The 23,527-nt window shown below is 44.6% G+C and overlaps 1 protein-coding gene across 1 annotated transcript; it reads left to right on the forward strand.

The window, feature by feature from the left end:
* Positions 1 to 640: 640 nt before the first annotated feature.
* On the forward strand, positions 641 to 20,869 carry LOC121293930 (small ubiquitin-related modifier 3). Its single transcript, XM_041217404.1, has 4 exons — positions 641 to 783; positions 16,023 to 16,151; positions 17,324 to 17,395; positions 20,194 to 20,869. Exons 1-4 carry the CDS (start codon positions 763 to 765, stop codon positions 20,254 to 20,256), a joined length of 285 nt encoding a protein of 94 aa, XP_041073338.1. The 5' UTR covers positions 641 to 762; the 3' UTR covers positions 20,257 to 20,869.
* Positions 20,870 to 23,527: the final 2,658 nt, after the last annotated feature.

Genomic DNA, 23,527 nt, shown 5'->3' on the forward strand with positions numbered 1-23,527 from the left:
CCCATCAACCATTCCCCCACCCCCCCCATCAACCATTCCCCCACCCCCCCCATCAACCACTCCCCCACCCCCCCCATCAACCATTCCCCCACCCCCCCCATCAACCATTCCCCCACCCCCCCCCATCAACCATTCCCCCACCCCCCCCCATCAACCATTCCCCCACCCCCCCATCAACCATTCCCCCACCCCCCCCATCAACCATTCCCCCACCCCCCCATCAACCATTCCCCCACCCCCCCATCAACCATTCCCCCACCCCCCCCATCAACCATTCCCCCACCCCCCCCATCAACCATTCCCCCACCCCCCCATCAACCATTCCCCCACCCCCCCCATCAACCATTCCCCCACCCCCCCATCAACCATTCCCCCACCCCCCCCATCAAACATTCCCCCACCCCCCCCATCAACCACTCCAACTCCCCCTCCCCCACAACACCAAACTCCCCCCTCCCCCACAGCGTTCTCTCCACTGACGTAATCAGCGGCGGCGCTGTGGTCACGTGACCCTCCCGGCGGCGCGCACGGCCCTCGCCCCGCCCTTTTTGCCCTCACACTCGCCTCGCGGGGGGCCCCCCACCCCCGTCCGCCAATTAAGCTGGGGAGCCGGGGCGCGGGCGCGCGCACGCCGGCCGGCTGCCTGCTTTGCGTGCGCGCGCCTGCCAGTGTGGCGGGGGCGCGCTCTCGCCTCCCCTCCCCGATTCTCCTGCTCCCTCTCTCTGTCTCTTTGTGCCGAGGAGACGCGGGCGAGAAGACGCAATGGCGGACGAGAAGCCTAAGGTAACGGGCAGCGTGAGGCGGGCCCCGGGACTGCCGCCGGCCCCTCCCGCCGCTCTCCCCCCACCCCCCCCTCCCTCCCTCCCTCCACCCCCCCCTCCCTCCCTCCCTCCACCCCCCCTCCCTCCCTCCCTCCCTCCCTCCCTCACCTCCTCCCCACCCCCACAACCCAACCCCGCCGCCGCCTCCTCTTGTTCGCTCGGCCCGAGGCCGCTCCCTCCTTCCCGAGGCCCTGTTTGAAATTTTGCCGCCATATTCGGAGCGGCCCGAACCCGGGCCTAAGGCCTGAGGCCGGGGTCCCGCCGGCCACCATCCTCGGGGCCTGGAGCTCACGTACCAGGAGAGGGGCCCGGTGCCCCGGCCCGAGGTGAGAGGAGTCCCAAGGCCGGCCCGGCCTCACTGCGTTATTTATAATCACTGTAGCCGGGCTGTTAGCCATCCAGACAATAAATGGCCAGGCTGGACCATCCCTGGCCCCAGTATATTGTGGCCGGGCTGTGTCCTGCCACATGCCACAGCCTGTCTGTTAATTTATAATGGTGAAGCTATATCGTGCTGCGTATAATGGCCCTTTATTATTAAGAGCCAACACTGCTGTAAATTCACAGACCCCCTCCCTCGGGTGGATGTGAAAGATCCCATGGCACTAGTTTGAGGGAGTTATCCTCACTGCCTTCGGTCCAATGTTTATCCCTCAATCAGCATCACAAAAGCAGATTATCTGTCCATTATCACATGGTGGAAGCTGCTGTGTGCAGATTGGCAGCTGCGTTTCCCACATTATGGCAGCGATTGCACTTGGGACATCCAGTGGTCGTGAAAGACTCTACAGTGTATAAAGGCAAGACTTTGGTACAGTGCTGTGTGGGAGAAAGTCTCCACTGAACTGACTACAGTGTGTGTAAAACATCACCTGATTGCGGAAGCTCAGAATTCAAAATTGTGACTTTAACAGGAGCGCATGTGCTGCTGACTACCTTTTATAAGAGATGGGAGTGGGACGACATCTGTACAGGCAGCAAAATGAAGATCTAGACCATGGGTGGAAAACAAATTTGTGTTGCTGGTGCTTTCAGCTTGCTGGTGATGTTGTAGTGCCTCTAGCATGGTGCCATGGTGGAGAGGAATCATCTCTTGAGGTGGATTTCTTTGTTAGCAGAAGCAGTAACATCACTGTTTATTTTTGGAGTTGTGGGCAGGCTGCCTATAACTTGAGTCAAAAGCAAAAAACTGCGGATGCTGGAAATCCAAAACAAAAACAATTACCTGGAAAAACTCAGCAGGTCTAGCAGCATCTGCGGAGAGGAACACAGTTAATGTTTCGAGTCCAAATGACCTTTCAACAGAACAGTTCTGTTGAAGGGTCATTCGGACTCGAAACGTTAACTGTGCTCCTCTCCGCAGATGCTGCTAGACCTGCTGAGTTTTCCGGGTATTTTTATTTTTGTTTATAACTTGAGTCATATGGATTATGGTACAGTTTCTCAAGCTTAATCTGCAGGCAGTGTTGTTACACTCAGTGTCCTGCAATTGGACCCAGTGCTGTTCAGCTAGGGAAGGGGAAATCTCGGATTCCTGTATAGTCATCTCTTTTACAAAGGGAATTGGATTGGGCTCAACTGTGAATGCCAACCCTCATCTCCACACACTGTCAAAATGCCTGCTAATCCTCATTCCCTAGGTTCAGACATTAGCCAGTTGTGCAAAATATCAGAGGGTGACTGATGCTTGAGGAATTGGAACTAGAATGATAGCCTCAAGAGTGGGGAGAAAATTGAAGTGTGATTTATAAGACAATGCAATTTAGGAAGTTTTTGTAAATAGTTATTGTCAGGGATGACTTCCCCGATTTAAGATTTACTGGGCTGGCATGAGTGAGACTATTCAACACATCTTTCTGGTGCTGTCCAATCTGCTGTTCTCACACTGAATACTGCTTACATCCTTGTGTACTGTAAGGTACAGATGTTTAGGCAGATGTGAAAATATACAAATGCTTATGAGTTTAGAGGAGCTGGTACAGACAGTAACCTGACTCTACAATTGCCTACTGGCTTGAGACGAGTGAGAGAGATGATATGGAGCAGATTTCATAGACACTGTAGTGTTGTGATATCATTGTGTCTTTGATTTTGCAATGTTACTTGTGGGTAGACAAATGACCATTGGATTGAGACCAGGAGGGTGCATACAAACACATTGTGTAAATTATATGCTTAGTTTTACTGATTATGCCTTTATGTTTGAAATATACTATTCAGATTCTTCCAGATTTATCCTGTGAGGAGCTGAGCCATAAAGACTAGATTCCCAGATTCAATCTCAGTCTGTGCTTTTCGTTTTTATTTTAGATATGTTCCAAACAGTTGTAGTGCTTACAGGTTAGGGAGGCAAAACTGACCAATTCTGGTGGCCTAGTAGCCTGTGCTGTGAATGGTGGGTTTTTTGCATGGAATTTACAGCGCAGTGCTAGAGTGTATGCCACACATCTCTCCATCTAATGGCACCCATTCAACATATCTTTCTATTCATGCTACTCACCTCAGCAACTCCATGTGGTATTGAGTTTCACATTTTCACCACTCTGAGTAAAGAAAGGGTGAGGTCAGGATCAGTTCCCATTCCCATTCCCCCACAGTGTCCAGGTGCACATCAATAATATCTACTTGGATGATGCACCATTTTTGACTGAGTTATCAGTGCCATCAGAAGGGGGAATTGTTCAGCAGGATCGGAACAAAAAGATAAAAATGTAGTAAACGCTGGAAACCTGAAATAAAGTGAATATTAGCACAAAAACAGAATTACCTGGAAAAACTCAGCAGTTCTGGCAGCATCGGCGGAGAAGAAAAGAGTTGACGTTTCGAGTCCTCATGACCCTTCCACAGAACTGATGAAGCTTTTCCAGGTAATTCTGTTTTTGTTTTGGATTTCCAGCATCCGCAGTTTTTTGTTTTTATCTTTATGAATATTAGCACCATTGTCAACCACAAAATGGAAGCAGGGTGTGACTTACAGCAAACTGGCAAGCAGTTTTACAGCAAACCAAGCCTATTGACAGAGTCCATTTAAACAGAATTTGTACAAACTAAAACAAACAGAACTTGTGACCAAAACTACAGCAAAGTTTCTCCATAAAAGCAGGATTATTTCTCCCACAAAATGCAGCGATTGGAGAAAAGTTAAATATAAATGATGGTGTATAAAATCAATCCCAGTCCACTTCCAGCTTTGCAATTGCTGGGCGAGATTTAATTTATCCAATCATCTCCATTCTGGCTGCGGCTGTGCTGTCAATGTATGTAGCCATCAGAACTGAAAACGTAATGATAATTGAGCATTTTGGTAAAGTTGGAAACATGAAAATGGGTCGGAGAATCAGCCAAGTCACAGAAAGGGTGTTAATGAGTTAAATAAACTGTTGAATGGAAAAGTGTTAGAATATAATGTAACACAGTAAAAATGGCAAAATAATGTTTTCTAGTAAATGAGAAGACATTGGAAAAATCTGAACAGAAAGAAATGTGAGAAAATAGGAAAAGGTAAACAGCCAATGTAGGAAATTTGAATTTAAACTTCACTGAGTTTAAGATTCATTTCACTGTTGCTGATATATGCAAGGCTAGATTGTAATTGATGGTTTATTTAAATTGAATTCAGATATGGTATCATACCTAGAGAAGGGAACAACCTATCATTTGATTTCATGTGGTTGAAGTCATACTTAGCACAAAGAAAGATGGTTGTGGTTGTTGGAGGTCAATCATCACAGTTCCAGGACATCACTGGGTAGTGTCATAGGCCCAACAATATTCAGCTGCTTCATCAATGAGCTCCCTTCCATCATAAAGTAGAAGTGGGAATGTTTGCTGATGATTGCACAATGTTCAGCACCATTTGCGGCAACTCAGATACTGAAGCAGTCCATGTCCAAATGCAGCAAGACCTGGACAATATCCAGGCTTGGGCTGAGAAGTAACAAGTAATATTTACACCACAAGTGCCAGGCAATGACCATCTCCAATAAGAGAGAATCTAACCATCACTCTTTGATGTTCAATGGCATTACCATCACTGAATCCCCCATTATCAACATGCAGGGGGTTACCATTGACCAGAAACTGAACTGGAGTAGCCTATAAATATGATTACAAGAGCAGGCCAGAGGCTGGGAATTCTGCAGAGAATAACTCACCTCCTGACTGTCCAAAGCCTGTCCACCATCTACAAGGCACAAATCAGGATTGTGATGGAATACTCCCCACTTGCCTGGATGAGTGCAGCTCCTACAATGTTCAAAAAGCTCAACACCATCCAGGACCAAGAGCACGTTTGAATGGCACCCCATCCACCACATTCAACATTCACTCCCTTCGCACAGTGGCAGCAGTGTGTACCATCTACAAGATGCACTGCAACAACTCATAATCACGGAATTGTTACAATGCAGAAGGAGGCCATTCTGCTATTGTATCTGCACTGGCGCTCCAAATGAGCATTATGACTTAGTGTCATTCTTCTGCCTTTTTCCTGTAACCCTGCACATTGTTTCTACTTAAATAATGTCAAAGTCTCACCAAGGCTCCTTTGATAGCACTTCCTAACCCTTGACCTCTACCACCTAGAAAGATGAGGTTAGCAAATGCATGGGAACACCAGCACGAAGCCATACACCATCCTGGCTTGGAAATATAATCACCATCCCTTCATTTTCATTAGGTCAAAGTCCTGGAACTCCATCCCTAACAGCACTGTGGGTGTACTGACTTGATTGTGGAAAGCAGCTCACCACCACCTTCTTGAGGGCAACTAGGGATCGGCAATAAAATGCTGGCCTAGCCAGCAACCCCCACAAATGTGAATAAAAGAAAACAAAAAAAAAATCTACATGGCTGAGGGATGAGCTGATGTCTTTTGGATTATGTCAGGGACTGATGAGTAGAAAATGTTTTCACTTGTTGGAGAGACTAAAACTAGAGGTCAAGTACAAGATGGTCATTAATAAATCCATTAGGGAATTCAGAAGAAACTTCTTTACTGAGAGAGAAGTTAGAATGTGGAGCACATGACAGGCTGAGGTGAGTTTATACATGCGTTTAAAGGGTAGATAGATAAACATGTGAGGGAGAAAGGAGCAGAAGGATAAGTTGATAGGGTTAGGTGAAGATTGTTGGAGGAAGCTTGTATGAAATATAAATATTGGCATAGAACAGTTAGGCCGAGTGGTCTGTTTCCAATCTGTGGATTCTGTAAGATATGTGAAAGAAATGTGTCTCAAGTGGCAACTTGGTTCAGGTACTGTTCTTGTCTATGAGTCAGCAAGTTTCAGGCTCAAGCTGCACGTACACCAACGCTTCAATGCAGTACCAAGGGAGTGCTGCATTGTTAAGGTTTCCTCTTTAAAATGAGATGTTAATAAGTTTCTGATGAGGGAAGGTTTCCATGACATTTCAGAGAGGTTTCCCAATGTATCTCTTTGCTGTTTATGTGATGTTGCTAAATGCACATTGGCTGCTTTGTTTATCTACATAACAAGTGATGCATTGGTTGGCCTGAAGACATAATAAGGCATTGCAGGATCTTACAACACAGAAGGAAGTCATTTGGCCCATTGTTACTGGGCTGACTCTTGAAACAGCTATCCAATAAATTCCACTCCTTTGCCCTTTCTCCATAGAAATCTTTACTTTTCCAAACAACTCCAATCCATTATTGAATCTACTTCCAGCACTCTCCCAGGCAGAGAGTTTCAGATTACAAAAACTCAACTGTGTTTAAAAAAAAACACATTGTCTCCCTCCTGTTCTTTGGCAGTTATCTAGGCCCTTTGGTCACTGGCACTCCTGTCAGTGGAAACAGTTTCTAATCAGTCGATGTTATTAAAATCCTTTATAATACTGAACACTGTCAAATATCCCCTGAACTTCTCTTTTCTAAGGAGAACAATTCCAGCTTCTTTAGTCTTGCCACTAAAGAATAACTGAATTTTCTCATTCCTGGTACTATTTCAATAAATCTCTGCACCCTGTCGAATGTGTCCTGTCCTCCTTACAGCATCATGCTTAGAATAGGACACAATACTCCAGTTGAGACCTGACCATTGTTTAGCATTAAATTTGGCATAACTTCTGTGCTATATTTATAAAGCCCAGGATCTCATATGCTTTTATAACAACTTTATCAACTTGTCTGCCGCCTTCAACCCCCAAGTCTTTCTGTTCCTGCAACCCCTTAAAATTTTACCATTTAGTTTATATTGCTTCTCCTCATTCTCCCTACCAAAATGGATCACTTTGCAATCTTGACATTCAAATTCACCTGCCATGTTTCTGTTTCACTTGTTTGTCTCCTGACATCTGCTACTATCTTCCTTGCTGTTTGTTTCATTTCCAAATATTTTTGTCAACTGCAGACTTTGAAACTGTGCCCTTTATACCCAAGTATAAGCCATTAATATAGGTCAAAAAGAGCAGTAGTCCCCAACACCAAATCCTCGGGAACATGACTGGAAATTGCCCTCCAGTCTAAAAAATAACTATTTACTTATCAATCCCTGCTTTTTGTGCCTTAGCCAATTTCATATACCATGAAATAATCCCACAGCTTTGATATTACTAACAAGTCTATTAGGTAGCACTTTATTTAATTCCTTATGAGAGTCCAACATCACAACACAACCACATTATCATCTGTTATTTCATTGAAAAGTACAGTCACATTTGTTAGACACATTTGCCTTTAAATAGAAAGGGATTAATGAAAGTAAACATGGGCCCATTAGAGGCAGAGTCAGGAAAAATTATAATAGGGATAAGGAAATGGCAGACATTAACGATCAGCCAGGATCATATTGAATTGGTTTAATTAGCCATGTTGCCTACTGTGCTCCTTTTTTTTATGCTCTTAAATACTTTGTACCATCTTCGTGATTGAAGACATGAAAAATTCCAGAAATAATGGAGAACCAAGGGTCTAATGAGAAAGAAGGAGTTAACGAAATCAGTAAAAGTGAAGAAATAATATTGAACCATGGATTCGATGAGCCAACTGCCCTCCATCTGTGCTGTTATGACTCGATGAAGAAATTAATGCGATTTAATTCCGACATATTCCACGGAACTGATGACCTGCATCCTAGGGTTTTAAACAAGGTAGCAGCAGAGATAGTGGATACATTGGTTTAGATCTTCCACAATCCCTTAGATTCTAGAATAGTTCCAAAGGATTGGAAGGTAGCAAATGTAACCCCACTATTTAAGAAAGAAGTGACATCAGTAGTAGGCAAAATGTTAGAATCTATTATTAAGGATGTGGTAACAAGACACTTTATATGCTTAAGCAGAGTCAACATGCTTCATGAAAGGGAAATCATGTTTGACAATCTGTTAGTTTTCTGAGGATGTAACTAGTGAGATGGATATGGGGAGACCAGTTGGATTTTCAAAAAACATTCAATAAGATGCTACAGAAGAGCTTATTGCACTCAATTAGGACTGAATGGGGGCTTATAGATGAATATAGATTAAAGATTGGTAATGGACAGAAAATGGTAGCAATAAACAGGACATTTTTAGGTTGGCAGGCTATAAGTAGCGATATTGCAAAGATCAGTACTTTGATCTCAGCTATTTACAATCTATCTTAATTAATGACTGATGAGGGGACTGAGTGTAACACATGATACAAAGTTAGGTGGAAAAGTAACCAGTGAGCAGATGCAAAGAGGCTATAGAGGGAAATCGATCGGGTCAGTGGGCAAGAACGTGGTAGAGAGAAAACAATGTGGCAAAATGTGAAGTTATCCACTACCTTGCTACCCCAGCTGACAGCAGCTAATTGATTACTGACTGAGAAATCACTATGGAGTCTTCTGTGTATGACTCAATTGCACACAGCTTTCACCAACTGAACTATCCCTTTTTCACTTCTTGTGATTATTCTCTACCTTCAGAAGATTCATTAAATTGAGAGGGCCCATGGCTGTACCATTTATCCATAAAAAATAGTACTGTACAGGCAAAGAAGATCTTGTTAGATGCATGTTTTCTGACTGAGGTAAAATGTCCAATATTAGGTCACCACATTTTCAAGGGCAATTATGGGTGAGAAACAAATGCTGACCTTGCCAGTGATGCTCACATTCCACGAAAGAATAAAAAAAAGTCATTGGATATTATATTCAGCTTAATTCCCAGCCTTGTAGGTTTTAGAATGTTATGGATGTTATATAAATGCAAGTCATCAACGGTTAGAACTTCAATTATATGCTATTGACTGTTGTCACTTTTTTATAGTGTTCACTAGTTCTTGTTCATCATAATGTGACAAGTTGCAATGCAGCTCAGATCCAGTGATTGTTTTCCTGCGTCTTGGTTAGAGTTATTAAAGTTAATTACAAGATTGGGCTATAATGTAACTTTTCTTATAATTAATTTACTCTAAATGCAGCCTGCTGTTTGTGTTCAAAGAAAACAAGGTGGATGAGAAAAGCTTTAAAAATACTAGCTTTTTGGTATTGTGTGACATGCAGAGGTAGATGCATTAACAGATGCTCTTCAATTACTATCTGTGTGAAGTAGCATAGTGCTAACATTATTGGACTAGTAACCTGAAAGCCTGAATTAATGATCCAGAGACATGAGTTCAAATCTCATCACAGCAGCTGGGGAATTTAAATTGTTAGTTAAATTAAACCTGGAATAAAAAGCAGGTATTAGCAGTGATGACCATGAAACTATCGTTTTTTTTTTGTTCATGGGATGTGGGCATCACTGGAAAGGCCAACATTTACTGACCATCCTAATTGCACTGAGAAGGTGTTGATGAGCTGCCTTCTTGAACTGCTGCAGTCCATGTGGTGTAAATACACCCACAGTGCTGTTAAGTAGGGAGCTCTAGGATTTTGACCGAGGAATAGTGAAGGTACGATGATATATTTCCAAGTCAGGATGGTCAGTGACTTGGAGAAGAACTTGCAGGTGGTGGTGTTCCCACGCATCTGCTGCCCTTGTCCTTCTAGATGGTAGAGGTCGTAGGTTTGGAAAGTGCTGTCGCAAGAGCCTTGGCGAGTTGCTGCAGTGCATCTAGTAGATGGTACACACTGCTGCCCACTGTTGGTGGTGGAGGAAGGGAATGTTTAAGGTGATTTTACAAATGCAGCTAGTTCACTAATGCCCTTTTGCGAAGGCAATATGGCTTCCTTATCTGGTCTAGTTGATATGTGACCCCAAACCACAGCGATATGGTTAACCTTTTAACTATCCTTTGATATGGCCCAACAAGCCACTCAGTTGTAGCAAACCCCTCCAAGCAACATTACGAACAAAACCATGGGCTATCTGGGGTTATCCTAGGCAAGGAGAATGCAGTATAAAAGTTGGGAAGTCTTGGGTACGGGGTATTGGTGAGACTGCAACTGGAGTGCTGTGTACAGTTTGGTCTCCTTAAAGAGAGATATAATTGCATTGGGAGCAGTTTAGAAAAGTTTACTAGGCTGATTCCTGGGATGCAGGAATTGTTTTATGAGGAAAGGTTGAGCAGGTTGGGCTTTTACTCATTGGAGTTTAGAAAAATGAGAAGTGATCTTATTGAAGAGTCTGAGGGGGCTTGATTGGATAGATGCTGAGAGGATGTTTCGCCCCCCGAGGGAATCTAGAACTAGGGGACACAGTTTCAAAATCAGGAGTATCCTTTTTAAGGCAGAGATGAAGAATAATTTCTTCCCTTAGAGGGTTGTTAGTCTTTGGAATTCTCTTCCCCAAAGAGGAAGAGGAGGCTGGGTAATTGAATATATTCAAGTCTGAGTTAGACAGATTTTTGATCCATAAGTGGTGAATCAAGCATTATGGGGGACCAGCAGGAAAGTAGACTTAAGGCCACAATCAAACCAGTCATGATCTCATTCAATGGCATAGCAGGCTCCAGCAAGACTGCCCTACTTTTATACGCCGTCCAACTTTCAGTAAAGGCTAGCATTCTATTTGCTTCCTTTAATTATTTGCTATATCTACATGCTAACCTTTTGTGATTCATGTACAAGGACACCCAGATCCCTCAGTACTGCAGCATTCTGCAGTTTCTCTCCATTTAAATTATATATTTTTCTATTCTTCCTACCAAACCATAAGACGTAGGAGCAAAAGTAGTCCATTCAGCCCATTGAGTCTGCTCTGCCTTCAATTAGATCATGGCTGACCTGATAATCCTCAAATCCACTTTCCTGCCTTTTCCCCATAACCCTTGATTCCCTTGATGATTAAAAACCTGTCTATCTCAGCCTTGAATATACTTAACCCAGCCTCTACAGCCCTCTGCGATAAAGAATTCCACAGATTGATTACCCTCTGAGAGAAGAAATTCCTCCTTCTCTCCATTTTAAATGGGTGCCCCCTTACTCTGAGATTACGCCTTCTGGTCCTGGACCCTCCCACAAGGGAAAACAATCTCTCAGCATCTACCCTGTCAAGCCCCCTAAGAATCTTATGTTTCAATAAGGGCGTCTCTCCTTCTAAATTCCAATGAGTACGGGCCCAATCTACTCAACCTCTCCTGGTGAGAAAATCCCTCCATCCCCAGGACCAAAAGTGGACAACCTCATAGTTTCCCACATTATGCTCCATCCGCCAAATTTTTGCCCACTCACTTAACCTACCTATATCCCTTTGCAGACTCTTTCTGTCCTCCGCACAACTTGCTTTCTTACTTATCTTTATATCATTAGCAAATTTGGCTACAATACAGCCGGTCCCTTCAACCAAGTCAGTAATATAGATTGTAAATACTTGAGGCCCTAGCACTGATTCCTGATCAAGTCAGGGGTCCAGTCCCCTTTCAATGAGGAATGTAACAGATTATTCCAGGTACGACAGTAGGCATACCTGAAATTGAAGTGCCAGACTGGTGAAGTTACAACACAGCCCCATTCATGCTGAAAAGTAGAAGAAGCGTTCTATAGACAGAGCTAAGCAATCAGATCAACAATCTGCAGTTGAGAATGGTGGGAGACAACTAAACAACTAACAGAAGAAGGTGGCTCCATGAGCATCCCTTACTAAATTATGCTGGATCCCAGCATGAGAACATAAAAGACAAGGCTTATGTGTTTGCAATCATCTTCAGCCAGAAGTATGGAGTGAATGATCCATCTCAGCCCCTTCCTGAGATCCCCAGCATCATGGCTAGTTTTTAGCCAATTTCATTCCATGAGAAACAGCTGAATGTGCTGGACACAGCAAAGGCTATGGGCCCTAGCAACATCCCATCTGTAGTACTGAAGACTTCTGCTCCAGAACTAGCTGTCTCTCCAGCCAAGCTATTCCAGTACAGCTACAATAAACTCGTTTGAGTTCAAGTACAGCTACTGGTATCTACCTGCCAAAGCAGAAAATTGCCTAGAAAATGTCCTGACCACAAAAAGCAGGACAAATCCAGTCCAGCCAATTACCACCATATCAGTCTACTCTGTCATCAGAAAAGTGATGGAAGGTGTCAATGATAGTCAAGCAGCGCTTACCCATACTTAACCTGCTCAATGATGCTCAGTTTAAGTTCCACCAGGGCCACTCAGCTTCAGACCTGATTACTAAATGTGGACAAAAGAGCTGAATTCCGAAGGTCAGGTGTAAGTGACTGCGTTCGCATCAAGGCAGCATTTGATGGTGTGTGGCATCAAGGAGCCCTATTAATATTGAAGTTAATGGGAATCTGGGGTGGCGGGGGGAACTCTCCACTGGTTGGAGTCATACCTAGCACAGGGGCAGATGCTTATGGTTGTTGGAGGCCAATCTCCAGGACATTGCTGCAGGAGTTCCTCAGGGTAGTAGCCTGGGCCCAGCCATCTTCAGCTGTTTCATCAGTGACCTCTCCATCATTAGATCAGATGTCGGGAATGTTCACTGCACGATGTTCAGTACCATTCACAACTCAGATACTGAAGCAGTCCGTGTTCATATGCAGCAAAACTTGACAGCATTCAGGTTGAGGCTGCTAAGTGGTAAGTCATATTTGTGCCACACAAGTGCTAAGCAATGACTAGAGGCAGTCAAGAGGGAATTGGAGTGTTATCTGAAAAAGAGGGAAGAAGGCTCTTGGTGAATACAGACACAATGGGTCAAATAGCCGCCTTCTGTGCTGCAGCCATTCTATGATTCTGTTCTATCATCAAGAAGAGAGAACCTAACCATTCAACGGCATTACCACTGAACACCCCAGCATCAGCGTTCTCGAGGTTACCATTGACCTGTGACAGAACTGGACCAGTCACATTAATACTGTGAGCACAAGAGCAACTCAAGAGGCTATGGTGAGTGACTCACCTGACCCCCCAAAGTCTTTGCACAATGCACAAGGCACGTGTCAGGCATGTAATGGAATATGTTTCACTTGCCTGGCTGAGTACAGCCCCAAAAACACTGAAGAACACCATCCAGGACAAATCAACGCACTAGATTGGCAACCTATCTACCCAATATATTGTCTTTTCTTTGCAGTTGTTGGATCAAATCCTAGAACCCTTACCCCATAATAGTATTGTGGGTGTACCACATGGACTGCAGCGGTTCAAGAAGGCAGCTCACCACCACCTTCTCAACGACAATTAGGGATGGGCAATAAATGCTGGCCTTGCCAGTGACACTCTCATCCCATGAAGGCATAATTTTTTTTTCATGTGGGTAACTTAGTATGGGTAACTAATCTACTTCTGAGAAAATACCACTAAAGCAACATGCTTGTCGGAGGCATTTAATTAACCATGTCCAATTGATCCCATCATTGATAATATCAGTGCACTCAAACTATCAATCCATTGTTATGCAGATCTGTATACCAGTCCTGTACATCATTGTTACACAGCTCAGCATGCTCTCTCCAGACCCAACCTGCGTTTGGAATGAAACATTCTGTATTTGCTATAACGTTGGGTGCTTGGGTGGAAAGTTCACACTGCTGCCATAATGAGATCTCAGTGGCTGCAAGATCTCTGCCTATTTCCCCAGGATGGAGTCATAATAAAGAACATAAGCAATAGGAGCAAGAGTCGATCATATAATCTCTCAAGCCTGCTCCACCATTCAGTAAGATCATGGCTAATCTTCCACCTGCATTCCATTTTCCCACCAGCTCCCCATTTTCCTTAATTTCCTGAGAATCTGTCTGTATGAGCCTTAAATATATTCAACAATGGAGCACCCACAATTCTCTGGGGTAGAGAATTCCAAAGATTCACAGCCCTTTGAGTGAAAAGTTTCTCATCTCAGTCCTAAAAGATCGGCCCCCTATCCTGGGAGTGTGCCCCTGTGTGCTAGATTCCCCAACCAGCGGAAACAACTTTAGTGCCTACCTGGTTAAGCCACTTCAGAATCCCACATGTTTCAATGAGATCATACTCGTTCTTCTAAACTCCAGAGAATGTAGACCCAGTTTACTCAGCCTCTCGTTATAGGAACACTTGCATCCCCGGGACCAATCTAGTGAACTTTAGCTGCACTGCCTCCAATTAAAGTATATCCTTCCTTAACTGTGGAGACCAAATCTGCACACACTATTCCAGGTATTGTCTAGTCAAAGCCCTGTACAATTGTACCAAGACTTCGTTATTCTTGTACTTCAACCCCCTTGCAGTAAAGGCCAACATGCTATTTCTCTTCTTAATTTCTTGCTGTAGCTGCATGCTAACTTTCTAAGTTTCTTGTACAATTATACCAAGTTCTTTTTGAACTTCAACATTAACAACTTTTACACCTTTTAAAAATTCTGCTTTTCTGTTCTTACTATTAAAGTGAATAATCTCTCATTTCCCTACTTTATACCCCATCTGCCACCTTGTTGTCAATTCATTTAACCTGCCAGTATCTCTTTGCAGCCTCTTTGTTTCCTCCTCACAGCTTACATTCCTACCTAGAATTGTATCATCATCAAACTTAGGTACATTACTCAGTCTCTTTGCCTAAGTCATTAATATGGATTATACATAGCTAAAGCCCCAACCAATGATCATTGTGACATCCACTACTCAAACCCTGCCAACATGAAAATGCCCTATTTATCACTCCTCTTTGCTTCCTGTCTATTAACAAATCTGCTATCCATGCTAATATATTACCCCCAGTGCCATGAGCCTTTATCTTGTCTATTAACTTTTTATGTGGCACCTTATCAAATGCCTTTTGGAAGTTCAAATATTCTACATCTGCTAGTTCTCCTTTATCTATCTTACTAGTTTGAGATTCTTGTTTGGGACTGAAGTACTACATTACTTTCAAATTTAATATAGAACTCAATTGTCACAAAGACCAATTTGTATCATCTGGGTTTACATGGCTGATATCAAAGTTGAGAGAATGTACCCGCCAAGAAAGACTGAGCAGACTTTTCTCTAGATAAAAGAAGGCCAAGGGATGACCTGATGGTCTTTGAGATTATGAACGTGTTTGAAAACAGTAGAAGTACAGAGAAAATATTTCAAGTTGTGGGAGGGCCATAAAGATAAGTTAGTCACTAATAGTCAAATGGTGAATTCTAGAGAAACTTCTTGATCCAGATGGTGGTAAGGATATGGAACTCAATGCTACATGGGGTAGATGAGGTGAATAACATTGATGCATTTAAGGAGAAGCTAGATTGAGTTAGATGAAGAGCGGTGGAAAGGAGCTTGTGTAAAACCTAAATGCCTGTGTAGAATAGTTGAGCCAAATGGGCCTGTTTGTGCTGTAGGTTGTGTGCAACTCAGTGTGATTGCGGCATCAAAATGTTTCTTGTTTTATTAACAATGCAGATTAATGGGTAACATGCTATGGAACTTGAATTTATAAAAAATGGTGCAGGGGAGATAGAAACAGATGGTTTCCAGTAGCTGATGGGTAACAGATACAAGATTAAAAGTCAGATTTGGAACACGGCTGTGGAACTTACTGTTAACATTAAAGATTAAGTTGGATAGGGTGGATGAAGGAAAAGCAGTTGAAGGAATATGGAACACAATTGGATAATTCTGATTGGAACTACAGTATTTGCTCATGTGGAGGTTAAGTGCTGACATGAGCTGGTTGCACAGAATCGATATATTTAAATTGTCGCCCCAGTTAATTTAGTTACAGACAGGCTTTACCAGTTGAACCACTGGGGCGTTGTAGTTCACTAATGTAATTGCATGTATAGTACTAATGAGTTATCATTTCTGGTTGGAAAGTGTCTGATTCCATCTGTGAGATCCCACTCATACCCATGCTTTTTCACCTCCACAGGATGTACTGAAATCAGAAAATGACCACATTAACCTGAAGGTGGCAGGCCAAGATGGTTCCGTTGTGCAGTTCAAAATCAAAAAGCATACACCGCTAAGCAAACTGATGAAAGCGTACTGTGAACGTCAGGTACGGGAACTTGGAGCTGCAGTGCACAAATCTCATAGTCTTGCATCATTGAACAGGCCTGAATGCTGAATTCCTTATCCACAGAATAGTGAACTTTGTCCATAAATTGGATGGGTAAATCGGGTTTGTGCCCTGAACAGCTTTAAAAAATGTTTCATTGAGCTTATCTCTGGCTCAGTGGTAGAGACCCTGTTAAACATGGAGCCAAGACAGCATGCGATCAAACTCCATTATTGATTGAGGGTTGTAGTACCAATCAGTGAGATAAATAAAGCCAGCTCTATGACTACTGTTGGCTCAGTGGGTAAGTATATCCTGTGGATTATATTAAGTAACATGGTAGGAGGAGGATCCAGGTTTGAACATGTTTGCTAAGTTAACCAATTTTAGCTGAGATAAATTAAGTGAAAAGTGAGAGTTTTAAGATTTTCAGTTGACAGATTTTTGAAACAAATATTTTCCAATTGACCTCAGTGCTTCTGGTTTAAACCGGGAGAAATCAGACCGGAATTTTGCCCCCAGCTCACTGCCAGTGACCTGTGTGCAAGTGGCAAATTGTATGTGTGTGTGGGCTTTGGATAGAAACAGGGTGGATCTGGAATGGTGACCACGATATTCACCAAAGGATTTGTGCATGAGAAATGGTCACGACTAACAACTCTTGGAGCTGTGTCCCAGAAATATCACATCCCTTTAGGGGAGGGCATTTTTATAAAATGAAAGGTTATCCTGTCAGCTCACTTTTGGAAACAAAATTGTTTCCAGGTACGCTTGCCATTTTCATCTGCTTTCTGTTGCAAACCTATCTCCCTGTACTAGCTGCAATACCTGAATGATGGACCTGTTTGCAGGCCTCTGCCAATGAGTTTCAACAGAAAAATGAGCCAGCAGAGCTCACTGTAGTTCTCCCATTTAGACATTCTCAACCAGGTTTGTGGGGAATTATCTTCTACTGACAACATAGATGAAATCAGCCACTCCCTTGTGTGGCGGGCAGCAGACAGGAGTTGATGTCACACTGTATCACAGAGCAGCTCCTGGGATTAGACAGTTATTGAGAAGCTGTGGCTCCTGTGCCCACTAATAGTCTATGGTGTATGATAGTGTTGAATGCTAAAACTACTGATTTCCACAGTTTTTAGCGCCTCAGATGTTTGTTTTTCTGTTTCTAGGGTTTGGCAATTCGACAGATCAGATTCCGATTTGATGGACAGCCAATTAATGAAACAGATACACCTGCACAGGTATGACCTGGCCCTGGCACAAGGCTCCAATAATGAAAAAAAATGTGTAGGCTTGGGGCAGACAGAGTTACACTTACAGGCATTGGCCAACCCCATAGTGAATCCCTTTAATTTAGTAGTATATTGTCACAGCTATAGGACTGTAATGACCTATGCTTCTGCTACTATGCATGGATAGATAATTTGCTCCTACATGCCATTCACTCACCATAGTAACTAGTAAAGTGCAGCCCAGGCAGATATTCCTGTCAATTTTACCCCATTGCCCATCTCTAGAACACCAGCCCATAAGTAATCCACTCTTCGGTTGGGCAAAAACAGAAAATGCTGGAAATAGAGTCATAGGGACTCAAACTGTTAACTCTGTTTGTCTCTCCACAGATGCTGTTAGCCTAAGTTTCTCCAGCATTTTCTGTTTTTGTTTCAGATCTCCAGCATCTGCAGTATTTTGCTTTTATCTTAGTGCCTTTTGGGGGCTGGTAAGATCAAGACTGTGAGACATTTTATTGGAGTTCTGGGGTAAGCGGACTCTACGGCTACAGTAAGAGCAGTTATGTGTGAAGCTGCTGTGGGAAATAGATGGATTCTGAGGCACAGACTGCTGGGCAAAGGCATGTCCAGTGCTACAGAATCATTCATTTGGTAAATTTGCTGGCTGGATTGTACTGACAAAAATGGTCTCCAGTTCAGTCCATGTTCTCTGCCAGTTATTATATCAGAGAGAGCAAATAAAACCTGTTACTATGAGGGAGGGAGAGAAAAGAAAGTCTAGCATTACTGAAGTAGAGACAAAATCTTTCACTACTGAAGGATGGGGAGAGAAAAAAATCAAATCATTAGCTATTGGTGCAGATGGATTGCAACCTAGGTTACCGAAGGAAATAAGGATTGGAAATGTTACACCCCTCTTCAAATAAGGGGAAAGTCTGGCAACTACAGACCAATCGGCTGAATGGTTACCGGGAACATTTAGATCTGGGACACAATTAATTAGCATTTGGAATAGTATGGACTAATAAATGAAAGGCAACACAGGTTTGTTAAACGCAAATTGTGTTTGAATAACTTGGTTGAGGTGTTTGATATAACGGAGAGAGTTTATGTAATGCAGTTGATGTGTATATGAAACCGATGAGCAGGAGAGAAAGGGATGGAAGCGGTAAGAGGAATGGGCAGAGGAAAGAAGCAGTGAGGGGGAGGGAAGCGGCAAGAGGGAGGGGTGGGAAGGGAAACGGTGAGAGGTAGGGACGGGGGAAGGGAACGGCGGGAGGGGAACGATGAGAGGGAGGGACGGGGGTAGGGAAACAGGGCGAGGGAGGGACTGGGAGGGAAACGGCGCGAGGAGGGGATGGGGGAGGGGGAACGGTGAGAGGGAGGGACGGAGGAGGGGAACGGTGAAAGGGAGGGGAGGGGTACGGTGAGAGGGACGGGGGAGGGGAACGGCGAGAGGGACGGGGGAGGGGAACGGTGAGAGGGACGGGGGAGGGGAACGGCGAGAGGGAGGGACGGGGGGGGGGAACCGGGGAGGCGAGGGGAACGGTGAGAGGGACGGGGGAGGGGAACGGTGAGAGGGACGGGGGAGGGGAACGGCGAGAGGGACGGGGGAGGGGAACGGTGAGAGGGATGGGGAGGGGAACGGCGAGAGGGACGGGGGGGGGAACGGTGAGAGGGAGGGACGGGGGAGGGGAACGGCGAGAGGGATGGGGGAGGGGAACGGCGAGAGGGAGGGACGGGGGAGGGGAACGGTGAGAGGGACGGGGGAGGGGAACGGTGAGAGGGACGGGGGAGGGGAACGGCGAGAGGGACGGGGGAGGGGAACGGCGAGAGGGAGGGACGGGGGAGGGGAACGGTGAGAGGGACGGGGGAGGGGAACGGTGAGAGGGACGGGGGAGGGGAACGGTGAGAGAGAGGGTCGGGGGAGGGGAATGGCGAGAGGGATGGGGGAGGGGAACGGCGAGAGGGATGGGGGAGGGGAACAGCGAGAGGGATGGGGGAGGGGAACGGCGAGAGGGAGGGACGGGGAGGGGAATGGCGCAAGGGAGGGGGGAAGGGAGCAGGAAACAGTTAGCGGGAGGTAAGTAGGAAGAGTTCTTAGGTTATTAAGAGTTCTAAAGTTCATAAGAGTTGGTTGAAGGATTTTGGGCCAGTTAGATTCAAGACAGCCATAGATTTTTAATGTAAAAATTACAGGTCAGGGAACATAATCCCCCTTTACTACATGTTTTCATATGGGAAAGTGATTTTCATTTAGTATGCTGTATTTTTAGGAACACATTAGGTGTGCTTTACGGAAATCTGTACATAATCCAGCAAGGTCATGTTCTGTTGTGAGTGTGGACCTTATCCTGTATTATGTTCGATAACTGCATTGAATGCCGAAATGCTGAGGTCGCTGATGATATTATACAAATGCATTGGTTCACAGTCTTGATGGTAATAGAAGGTAAACAAAGGGAAAACTAATGTTTCTACCTACTTGAAGTCTAATAATTCCACCTATTTGAAGACTACAGATCGTGAAAAGTGCTCTGATTTTCTGGTTCCTCATGCTGCAGTGACTTTGCCATTTTACTCAATAACATATACATGATTCCTTGGCGCAATAAAATTTCAGACCTTTTTATCTTCACTCACTGTCATCCCTGGTGCTATATAATTCTATGATACTGGCAGGGGAGAGAGAGCAAATAAAATCTCACTACTGAGGAAGAGGTGAAGTGAAGGATTTTCAGTGTCAGAATGTTGTCTTGTATTGATGGTGGGCCTCGTCTCGTTCTAACAGTTGTCTTATGTTACAGTTGGAGATGGAAGATGAGGACACAATTGATGTATTCCAGCAGCAGACTGGGGGCCAGTACTGAACTGCTCTCACTTCCCATGTAATTGTCTGATCCATGGATCATCAGTGCTTCTGACAAGGCAGCAAGTTACTCTCAGCAGCAGTTTGGAAAACACTTGTAGAATATTTTACGTCCACATACACCTTCATAAGAGCTTTTATGGTTTGCTGGTTAATCTTATTACATTCAAGTTTAAATAATAAAAATGACCAGTTTATACAGAGCAATCGGAATAAAAATGGTTTTTACTGATGTCTGCAACAGTATGAATTCTCGACCAAACCAGATTTCTAAGTCCCAAAAAATCCATTTTAGCAAACTATTTTTTTATTCTATCTGTTTGTGTTTGGCTCCTAATGTAGCTTTTAAAAATTTGTAATAAGATAAATTATTCATTTCATTGTTTTCAGGTGGTTGAAACTGGCATAGCTCGCTCAATGGTTGCCATTTCCTGTATCAGTGTAAGGACAAACCCATTATTTTATACAATTTGTATTGATGTAGACCCACAGAGCATTCTTGGTGCTGTATTAAAGTAGTGTAAAATAGGTCAGAAGATGGGTGTTCTCATTTTGTTTTCCTTGTGTGTCTCTGTTGTTTCATAAATTCCTTATTAAAATAATTAAAAACTGAACTGTTATATTTAGCATCTCTCTTGTGTTCTAATGGGATTCTGGCTCAGCTGGTTAAAACAATCTTTACCTACAATGCACAAACCAGTATGATCGGAGTTTAATCCATGATCTGCATATCACACCCAAGCTGAATTTCTTCACGGGTGAGGAAGTCTGTATTGCAGGCTCTTCCAAAGACTAATGTGGGCGAATGGATGAAAACCTTCAGGCTGGATTGCTGTCACTCAGTCAATTGACTGGGAGCCTGAAAGATTATCCTTAGACCCTGCTGACTACAATTAGCAGCCGAAAGGAGAGCTGGAATATCCTCCTCTCGTTATTAATGTGTCAGCTTGGCTCAGTCAGAAGCGCACTCGCTGAATTGTTGTTGCCCTGACTCCAGTGTAGCACTGAGGGAGAGCCACATTGTTGGAAGTGTCATCATTTGAATACTTTAAACCACAATCAGCTCGGCTGTTGCTTCGGTTCTGCTGACTTGTGTTGGAATGTGTTTGTAGATAATGAGCAAGGACAGGGTCAGACCTGGCTGTGATGTCCCCTGTGACATCTGGCTGACCACATTAGTGTATAATGAACAGCTAACTGGTGAGACACTGGAGGGTGGCCAACAAGAACCACAGAGCAAGGGCTGAGCTGGGGCATATGTTAAAGGATGATGAACAAAAAGAGAACTGTATCCCTGTTTGCTGTTCCTTACTAGTGAGTGCTGTTCACAGGTAGGGATGTGTTCAGTACCCATGTTTCCCACCTTCAGTTTTACAATCCATTAACGTTGGTTTTAATAGATGCTCCTAATGCTCCCCCCTGTCCCCGATGTGCTGCTGAGTGCAGTTAGTCTGACACATTATTTTACAGGTGCATGTAGCCTCTAGCAAAGTTAAAGGGAGAGCTAGCATTTATATAGTGCCCTTCATATCCCCCAGTTGTCCCCAAGTGCTTCATGACCTCCCAGATCTATAAAGAGGAGCTACACGTCATAGTTGAGAACAAAAACAAAATTACCTGGAAAAACTCAGGTCTGACAGCATCTGCGGACAGGAACACAGTTAGAACGTCGTACAGACTCGAAACTTTAACTGTGTTCCACTCCGCAGATGCTGTCAGACCTGCTGAGTTTTTCCAGGTATTTTTGTTTTTGTTTTGGATTTCCAGCATCCGAAGTTTTTTTGCTTTTAGGTCATAGTTGAGGCTGTGCACCTGGCAAAGAAATACATCATCAGGGAGGGGGTTCAACATAACGGTATCATTGCAGGGTCTGGAGACGGAAAGCTGCCACTTGCTGACAAAGGCACAACAGTGACTGACCGCCCTCCCTAAGCGGGAGGTACAGAGCCTCAGCAGCGACCCAGTGCATCCACTTGTCCCAGAAGAAGCCATTGAGCCTGTTCTGTATTTTTGAGACAAAGTCCGGGGAAGGGATCAAACTGACCAGCTGGTACAGCAGGCCGGCAATCAGCTGCTTTATGACTAACACTGGACCCCTGTAATTCTTTTGGTCATAAAACAAATAAACTAAATTAACAAACCAATGGACAAATTAAAAGGCAGCCCCTTAAAGGGAAACTGCATAAACAAAAGACAAAACTTAAAAGAAACTTACAAACATTAAATCAAAATGTGATTAACGGGGTCGATAAAGCACCCCAGGCCCCACATGTTCCCTCTCCAGGCACACTCGGCTGCGAATGTAGCTACGGAAGAGGGGCAGGCAGTCAGGCCAGACAACCCACTCAATTGTACACTGCCTGGACCTGTTAATGGCTAACTTGGCCAGGCCCAGGAGCAGGTTCATGAGGAGTTCCTCCTCCTTCCCCATCCTCCCCCTCCCCACCTGGAGCTCATAGATCAGGAGCAGGAGACTAAAGAGCAAGCAAAACAGCAGTAAAAGGTTCTTCAAATAACTAAAAAAGGGGGTGCAGCCTACAACAATTAGTATATGCGTGGTCCACAGACTCTACAAGGCCACAAAATATGCAAGCATCTTGGGAGTCCATGTACCGACACATCCTACAATTGTAGGGGACTGCTGCACCCAACACCCTCCACCCCAGGCACCCCCCCCCCCCCCCCCCCCCCACCCCCCCCCCCGCCCCCCCGCCACCCGCCAATGGAAAGTGGGAGGACAAAGCTGTACAGGGCCCTCCATTGGGGACTTCTGCTGCCAGACGGCAACAAGACATGCCAGGGTGTGTCCGGGCCGAGGGCAAGGAAGTGAAAGGTGTGCAGCAGCAGCCCATACAGGAAACCCCTCTGCGTCTTGCTAAAGAGCACGGAGGGCATTTCCACCAGGCAACTCGTATTGTGGGGCTTCAGCTCCCAAGGGAGAATTCGGGGCCTGGGGCCAAAATGGAATTCCTTCCAAATGGGTACACTTGGACAGAAGACCACCGTGCACCAGTGCCACCTCGAGACCCAGAATGTCGTCGGGGCTGAGCATGACCATCCTGAGGTCATAGATGGCATTGGCTGCGAGCTGGACATCCACCGACGCGAGATTCGCCAGCTCCTGTGGGAGCATCCAGCCCACTCCTCCGCCAGCACCTCCCCGATCCTGGTCACCCCAGCAGCCACAGCCCTCCTTTCCACCAGCCACTGAAAGTGGTGGAAGTGCGGATTCCTGAGCAGTGGCTCTCTGACGAAAGCCGCTACTCCTGACG

This window comes from Carcharodon carcharias, chromosome 22, assembly GCF_017639515.1.
Source record: "Carcharodon carcharias isolate sCarCar2 chromosome 22, sCarCar2.pri, whole genome shotgun sequence".
Taxonomy (NCBI): Eukaryota; Metazoa; Chordata; class Chondrichthyes; order Lamniformes; family Lamnidae; genus Carcharodon; species Carcharodon carcharias.